Source organism: Malania oleifera, chromosome 11, assembly GCF_029873635.1.
Source record: "Malania oleifera isolate guangnan ecotype guangnan chromosome 11, ASM2987363v1, whole genome shotgun sequence".
NCBI classification, from domain to species: domain Eukaryota; kingdom Viridiplantae; phylum Streptophyta; class Magnoliopsida; order Santalales; family Ximeniaceae; genus Malania; species Malania oleifera.
In genome coordinates this window covers 40,013,598-40,022,463 of record NC_080427.1, presented here as the reverse complement: position 1 = coordinate 40,022,463, position 8,866 = coordinate 40,013,598, and the positions used below count along the sequence as shown (strand labels likewise).

The 8,866-nt window shown below is 33.9% G+C and overlaps 1 protein-coding gene across 6 annotated transcripts; it reads left to right on the top strand.

Moving 5' to 3' along the window:
- The first annotated feature begins 900 nt into the window (after window positions 1-900).
- Window positions 901-7,758, top strand: LOC131167688 (transcription termination factor MTEF18, mitochondrial-like). 6 transcript variants are annotated; one of them, XR_009140132.1, is made up of 3 exons: window positions 901-1,126; window positions 5,879-6,071; window positions 7,330-7,758. XR_009140132.1 is itself a non-coding variant. In XM_058126524.1 (3 exons), the coding sequence occupies exon 1, from the start codon at window positions 1,234-1,236 to the stop codon at window positions 3,010-3,012; it is 1,779 nt and encodes a 592-aa protein (XP_057982507.1). In that variant the 5' UTR covers window positions 939-1,233; the 3' UTR covers window positions 3,013-3,204; window positions 5,879-6,071; window positions 7,300-7,758. The 6 variants fall into 6 exon arrangements, 4 of the variants coding, with proteins under 4 accessions (XP_057982507.1, XP_057982505.1, XP_057982506.1 ...); XR_009140131.1 differs by having other exon boundaries at window positions 7,300-7,758; XM_058126524.1 differs by having other exon boundaries at window positions 939-3,204; window positions 7,300-7,758.
- The last annotated feature ends 1,108 nt before the right edge of the window (window positions 7,759-8,866 follow it).

The window sequence follows — 8,866 nt, the reverse complement described above, 5'->3', positions numbered from 1 at the left end:
TGGGATGAAATCCAACTTCGTTTCCCTGACGATCCGCTCCGGCAGACTTGTAGAGAACTTCGCCAGGAGCGTCGTGGTGGTTTCGGTTTGTCGATCCGGCGTAAAACTAGCCCGGAATCGAAGAGAGAGAGTCGTAGAAGAGAGAGAGAAGAGAGAGAGAGAGAGAGCACTTCCAAAAAATATCCAAGTAAGTTTCTTGAAAAAGCTTTCCACTTTCTATATATATATACCTTCAACCTTTATATTAAATACATATCATAATAACTTACTTATATATATATATATATATATATATATATATATTTTCCTTATCATACTATTCATTTTACTTGTTAATTTAATTAATTAATTTTATTTTATTATTTTATTATTATTATATATTTTTTTAATTAAATTTATTATTATTATTATTTTTTTTCCCGGTTACTACACTCCCCCTAGGTCTCGTCGATCAGGTAAAGTCCGGAATGCGGACACGACTTCCGTGCATCAGTTGGACGTTTGGCCAACTTGAACATATACTTTTTTTATATGGCTAAATTCTTCTTTGTAATAATAATAATAATACTTTTTTGGATATTAAACATATAGTAGTGACTAATAATTTGTCTAAAAAATTAATATATTTATGCATACACCAATCTATTCTTAAACCAACTTTAATTCAATTTGAAAATTTGAGTTCAAAACCATGAATTTGAATTTGAATCCATTATGAATTCTTAATATTTAAACTTGATTTAGTTATAAAATAAAATTTAAATACATATATAAATATATAATGTTAAAAAAATAAATATACAAAATATATATCATTATTCATATAATATAAATATAAAAAAATAAATTAAATTTAACTAGCTAGCAATATTATATAATATATTATTAAAATGAAAGCTTACCAAAAATATTTAAGAGTACAAAATGACCATAATACCCTATCCCCTCCCCGTTCGTTCTGAAAACCCTTCGCGCTTGCGGTGAGGTGACTGTCCTGTTCTGCACACCAAGCTCCTTTCATGGCTGCCGCTGAAACACCAGAAGCAGCGTAAACCCAGGGCTGGAACGCCTCAATCATTTCTGGGTGGTGGGAGTTACATGCGATTATCTCACAAAAACATCCAAGGTGAGACAGTCAAACAAAGGCTCCATTTTCATTTATGATGAGCTTAGATTTAGCTCTGTACTAGCTTCTCTACTCATCGCTGTTCTCCAAATACTTTATAAACCGTCATGACCCATTTACAGAAAGTTAGAATACCATTTATTGTCAAGTGGGTTTCCTCTAATTCTTCTTGGAACCACCTTAAACCCTCGAAATCCCCGTTGCGGGGGTCATTCCTCCCCCTTCACCAAAACCCTAGGTGTTACTGTAGAAAAAAATCTGTAGAATCTGAAAAATGTGAGAACTTGGATATGGACAGTGAAAGCATTGGTCGAATCCATCCGGTCACTCGAAGAAAAGCGCAAAAGTCATTATTGGAGTACTTTCATTGTACTAGAGGCTTTAGGTTTGAGGATGCGGAGAATATGAGTAGAAATTCGCCGCATTTTGTAGGAAAGCTGTTGAAAAAAGTCGAACGAGTAGAACGAGACTATGCGTTGAATCTTGAGCACTCGATTGCCCGGTTTCTACGTTACCACCCCATTAATGAATTTGAGCCTTTCTTCGAGAGTTTGGGTTTGGAACCTTCTGAGCTTGATCCTTTTCTTCCTCGCAACTTAATGTTTCTGTCTGATGACAACTTTTTGCTCGATAATTATCATGTTCTGTGTTGTTATGGCATTGCGCCTAATAAAATAGGAAAAATTTACAAGGAAGCACCGGAAGTTTTTCAGTATGATAACGAGATTTTACAATCAAAGCTTCAAGTGTATGAAGAACTGGGATTGAGCCAATCCTTTCTGGTTAAGGCTATTGCTTCTAGGCCTTCTCTTTTGATTGGTGGTGTGAACAGTGTGTTTGTTAAGGTATTTGAGGAATTGAATACTCTGGGAATTGAATACAGTTGGATTGAGGGACACTTATTGAGTGAGACTTCTTATAATTGGAGCCAAATATTTGATCTTCTGTGCTTATTCATCAAAATTGGTTGCAACAAGGAGCAATTAGGAGAATTAATAAGCAGGCACCCAGATATTCTATTTGAAGGTTCAGGGAATAGGACATTTTCACTCATAGGTTTTTTATTGAAATTTGGATCCACAATGAATGAGATTCGATCAATGTTTGTGCGATTCCCACACATCGAAGTTGGGAAATTTTTGTGCAATATGAGGCAATGCTGTCTATTTCTGATCGATATAAATATGGAGGTTGAAGAGATTCAGAGAATTGTTCGATCTCACACTGTAATGATAGGCTCGTGTTCTTTGAAGAAAATTGCAAGCTTACTTACCACTTTAAAAGTTGGAAAAAGGCGGCTTCGCCAAATAATTGAGGAGAACCCAGAAGAATTGAAGAATTGGGTTCGAGGATCAAGGATTGATCCATTACCAAAATTACCAGAATCTGGAAGGTACCTAGGATTACAGAAAGCAAAAATTAAGTTCTTGTTAGATTTGGGATTCATTGAGAACTCAAATGAAATGAAAAGGGCACTAAAGGTGTTCCGAGGCAAAGGACGAGAGCTTCAGGAGAGATATGATTGTTTTGTGAAGGCTGGTTTGGATCAGAACGATGTCTCAAGGATGGTCAGAGCAGCTCCTCATATTCTTAACCAATCAAAGGATGTGATTGAAATGAAGATTGATTTTCTTGTGAATGATTTAGGTTATCCTGTGTCATCTTTAGTGGCTTTCCCGGGATATGTTTGCTATACACTTCAAAGAGTTAAGCTTAGGTCCTCAATGTATTATTGGCTAAAAGACCAAGGAGCTGCAGAACCCAATTTGGCATTGAGCACTTTTGTTGCATGCCCAGATAAATATTTCATTAAGCATTATGTGAATCGTCTCCCTGGGGGCCCTGAATTTTGGGTGAAATTGAAGAAACAACTATGGTCAAATTGAAATATCTGTTAACTGTGGCTTCTTTTTTTTGGGTGATCCCCAGTTTGATGTGGAGAATTTTGTACCTGTTACTTCTTTAAGCTGAGGCATTCATCTACCATTATCTGACTATAACTGTATGTTGAAACGATATCCACTCAAGTTAATTAACTAGCACACAAGCAGCATGTGGAGAAATGAGTTTTTAACCGGGTAAATGTAATTTTAGTTCTTACTATTTCTTTTCTTATACATTATTGCGTTGAACTTTTTCATTGTGCTCTACATTGTATTTGAAATGAGTCAAGTATGTTTTGGGTAGAAATTTAATGATAGTGTTTCCATTTCATTAATAATTGTTGTAATGGAATTCTGATGTTCAATGATTACTCCTTGATATATATATATATATATATATTCATTTAGGCACATCTTCATCAGTGAACTACCAACTTTACTTTTTTACATGCTATTGAAACACAAAGTCTTTATTAAATTTATGGTTCATCCCAACACCTCAAAAGACGTATCATCACTCTAATGCGAGGCATTAAAATTTGATGTTTAATATAGGTTAGCATTGGCTATTCACTATTATAATTGATTGAATTGATTTGCCAAAAGATATTCAAGCATTACTGCATGATAATGAGGTGGATTTTTGGATGATAAGTTTTAAAGTAAATTGTTTTGGGGAACTTGTCGAATGCATAACCTTATTTTTTATACTTAAATAAAAATATAAAATGTTTTAAACAAAATGGTTTAACTTAATCCAAGAAAAACAGAAAATAAAATTTTTTTTTTCATGTTCAAACTTAAAAATTCCATCCTTGTGCACAGGGCTCTGGTGCTACAATAGCAGTTTGGGGAGAAGATGATGTGTACCTTCCCATTTTGGAGAGGCTGTTTCCTTGATTTGAACCTTTCCTAAACTGTAAAATTCAACTTTCTTTTGCTGTTTTTACCATTGTGGCATTAGGGTAGTTCAAAAAATCCACATGGTAAAGCTTTTTCTCCATTTTCATGAGTGAAACATGTCATAATTATTTTGTTTTTTTCATCTCTACTGCAGCATGATCCACGAGATGAAAGTTGCGAAATGTGAACTTCTTGTGCTTCATCCTGGTCTGTCACATTTGCTACACAGTGCAAATATTCTCAGTGCCATGCATATGTACATGTTATTGTATTATTAAATATCTAATTTCATAAAGAGTTCCTGTTTCAATTTCTTAGAAGAAGCCAAAAACATTCTGTACATGTGATATAAACTGGCTAATTTGGTAAAGTTCTGGGTTTTGTTTAATTTCTCACAAGATGCAAAAAATCATTCATTGAACAATTTAGTGTTTTCCAGTTCATCAACAATGGAAGCTGGGTAAACTTTTGGTTTCTGTTTACTTTTTACCATAAAATTAATGACAATATGTTACATGGATGGATTCTTTGGAATCCTGAGGTAATCTATGCCTGACTTAATATGTCCTCTTAATGATAAGTATTTCTGCTGCAGACGCTTATTGAATTGGTTTTATTTCATTGCTTTAACAGTTTTCTAACTTTCATTTCTGCTTTCAGTAGAGCTTTAATATCCCCTAGTATTTAGAAGGTTCAGTCATCTGTTTCCTAAGTGTAGCAGCTCCAATGCTGTTCCATTTTCTCTAATTGGGTTCCTTCACAAAAGCCTAGCAATAAGAATTATTATGTCACTATAGAAAATTTTGGTGCCAAGCGCCTAATGTGTCCTATTGACTCTTTAAACTGATAAATTAGGTTATGTCTGGTTCATGATCTATTTTTAGGAACAGAATGGTCATAATGAAGAATTTGATACCTTATAAAAGAAGATGGGATGTCATCATATGCAAAAATTTTATGAATCCATATCATGGGGAACAGGACAAGAATGACTATTCCACATTTCTCCATGGGAATGTCTATTCATGTCTTATTCCATGTTGGATGGAATAACACAAGCTTTTGCATGATTGATTTTTCCCCTAAATTATTATTTCTATATACATTTTTTATTGCATTCCCATCTTAGTTCATTCTATTTCCATTCCTAGGAATAGGCATTCCATGAACCAAACTTTATTCAAGTGTTGTGAATCTTGTGATGTATATATTTCTTATATTAAGGTTTTTACTGTTCACCAGGGATATATATGGTGTACCAACTCCATCAAATGAATTCCCGTGATGGCAAGGATATAAATGGATATGTGAAAGAAATTCAAAAAACTTTGAAATATCTCAAATTCTTACTGTTGTGGCCCTCGTTTGGGGAGGGGGGGGGGGTGGGTATTGCTTCATAATTCTTAACTGCAGTGAATTTTTTTTCTTTTTTATTTTCTGCACATCATAAGGCCCATCGGGCTTGAGCTACACAATTAGGGATATAGCCTATCTTCATCCCAAACCCCTCCCCATCCATCCTCTTTGTGTTTCTTTATCACTTTTGTGATTCAATCACATGATCTGGTTTAACAATTAGGATGGTAATAGTACAACCTACATTCCTGAAAATTGTGCCGCCTGAGTTTAAAAGCTCAAATGCTAAGTCCTTCCCTTTCATGTTACTTGCCTCAAGCCCAATGCCTCTCGTTTACATGTGCCCTGCAAAACAATGATTACATTGGTATCATATTATGTCACTTTTGTTGCTCATGAATATATCTTCAATAACAAAAAGTGTTGAATTTTAAAGGTTCAGTGCTAAGTCTTTCCTTTTCATGTAATTCACCTCATGCCATATGCTTCTCCCTTCAAAGCCATTGCATTGATATCAAATTATATTGTTTCTGTTGATCGTGAATAATATTATCTACAATAGCAAAAATTGTGCTACTTGTTCACAATTTCCTTTGTATTCTTGTGCCAGGCAGCCTTGACCTGGTGTATGAGGTGAACAAAACATGACTTCAGAGCAGACAAACTGGCAAGCTTTATGTAAAACACTGTACTGGTCAAACTCTATCTATTGCTATCTTGTGAATTTGTCCAGTTTCTATCTGATAAGGGACATGCCATTGACTGCATTATTCTATCACAAGCCGAAAGCATTCTACAATGATGTAAGCCTATTTTTAGCAGCTTTTTGCTTTCGTGTAAACACCAAACTTCTACAAACCTGATTCAGAGAGACAGGCTATGCAAACTCCTTCTCAGTTACCTTGTCTTTTGTTAGTTTGAATTATCTTGAAGATGCTTGTGATAGAACACAGTTGACTAGATTTTATGCATGTCTTGATCCAATCAAAATTGGTGCTCTAAAAAGAAACTAGAATTATTAAAAATTTCAGAGTATTTTGCTAAAAAAAATGTGTGAATGATTTTGTCGGGGGGGGGGGGTGGGGGAGGGGAGGAAAGGTTTGCAATATCTTTGTTGTGAGAAACATTGCTCAAAAACAACCAATCTTTAGGTCCCAGTGGGTGAAGTTGGCTATAAGTCCTTTTAACTACAGAAGCATTTGCCTAGTAACTAGATAATATTTCCCATAAGTTCAGATCAGATGTTATCATTTTATGTTGTGTTGATGATTAATTGGCTTTTTGTTGGGGCAAATTTTAATTCCGTGTTTATACAAAAGGAATGTCATAATATGAGTTGATTTCTTAAACTCTTGAACCTCGACCTTTTCAAAACAATTGAGAGTTTTATCTTAAATATTGAAAATAATTTGAACTTTGTGATGTTATAACCATCTCTTGCCATGATTTTGTAATGAGTTCAGGTTAGCAATTTTTGAATAGCCAACAAGTAGTTTGTAACTTATATTTGATTTTTTTCTTTCTTACATTATATTTGTGATTTTCTTCATTTTTTTTTTATTTTAAAAAATATTTGACATATTTTTATCTATCTCAAAAAGGCTTACGCCCCAATGCACCAACCCCTTAAGGCTTACACCCGAACACCTAAAGGCTTACGTCTTGCCTCTTAAGGGTTAAAACGCCTCGCCTTACGTGTTTACCTTTTAAAACATTGGTTGTGAAATGCAACATTCGAAGACTATTCTGCTTCTCCCTTCCCTTTCATCTATTCTTGAAATTCTTTGAGGTCTGGAAATGGAGCACTCATTTTTGTGATTTAGCAATGCTGCAATTCCATGCAGCTGTAGTGTCATTTTTAGGCATGTTCACCTTGCCATTTTCCTCTTGGATTTAATTAAAAAAAAAAATCAAAATTTTTATCATAAATTTTGCATACATTTCTTTGCTGAAATAAGATTTTTGTTTCAACATGACAATGTGCTTTCTCCTCCCGTAATTTCTCTGAGCTTTGCTCAATGAAATGTGCAGGCATATACTGATCTTTGCCTCTCATGTCAGACAAAATCGATCGTGATCATGTGACTCAACATGGAGCTCTAGGCATTGCAATTACTCGGATTATTATGGCAATAATTTGATCCCTTTTTAGCAAGACCGGAGGTGTTCCCCATCCCAGTTGGCTGCATCTGTGCCAGTTGAAGAAATCTGTAAGTTTTATCTGGTGCTGAATCCATTTCATCTATTTGTATTTATTTCCACTTTCAGTGATCAATTCATCATTGAAATATCACCAAATTGTCGAAATGTCACCAAATTGTGGAAATTTCTACTTCTAACATCATTTTTTGGGGATTTCTTCATCCATGCCTATGGGGAAGAAAGAGCTGTAAATTCCGACCTTCCTCCACCAAACGTGGTGAAGGGTTTCCCTTCCCACTCACTCTATTTATTTATTTATTTATTGGCGGGATATTTGGTATTTACCCATTTCCATTTCATTATTTGATTGCCTAAATTTTCCTTTATTTTCTTTTCTGTGAATTATTTTTCGGTCTCGTGCTTTCCATGTGTTATGTTCACTTGTATATGCACGAATTGTGTGATCAAAAAATCAAAGTTGCAGTGTGTAATCTGTGCATATTAACTTATGGCATGATCTCCAAGATCTGATTTTATGCTGATTTGGTCTAGACTTTAGACGCTTTTAATTTTGAAGATACCCTAAACGCTAAGTCCTGAACCATAAAATGGTCTATGGTTTATTCTAAACCCCTAATTTGGTCAAAAATTCGGATTTGCTATGCGATGTATTATGTTTTGAATATTCCTTTTTTTATTTTTCTCCCCAGTAGGAGTCACATTTTACTATCTAGTCATTGGATTATGTTATTGTGTATTCTTGTCATACATTTCAAAATCGAAGGAAGCAAAGATGATTTTTAGCATTCAATCAACATAATTTTTTAGGAAGCATGATTGTTGGATTGGAAGGAGGAAGAAAGATAAAAAGGGGCTACAACAGGGGGTGAATTGTGGAAAATTCTTGTTCCCTCATTTGTTAGGGAGAAAAATCACTTAGGCCTATGTTTGGAACCGAGAAATATTGAGGAAAGGAAGGGAAAACACCAAGAAATTTATTTTTTGATGTTTGGTTATTGAGTAAAGTATGAGAATAAAAAATATACCATATTCATGAACAAAATTTTAATTTTACACATCATTAATATTTAATTTTTTTTAATTTTTAATCATATAAAAATGAACTTTTATATTTAATAGAATTTAATATAAAAGGAAAATATAATGAAAAACGAGTTTCCTCATTTTGATAAGATGTAATATAAAATTATATCGGAATTTTTGTAAATTCACCCAAATCCAAATTCAAATTCATTGTCAAAAGTTCATGCTTCCAAATGCAACGTTATTGTTTCTTGACGAAAAAGAAAAATGTAAAAATTTAGCAACCTTGTGTTTTTTGAATTTCACATTTATCGTCTAGATTTTTTTTTTTAATTTTCAAAATTCTCTTTTGGGCTTGATTTTTTGGATAATCATTCTTCTCATTCCTAATTGTACGTCGTTATAGTTTATT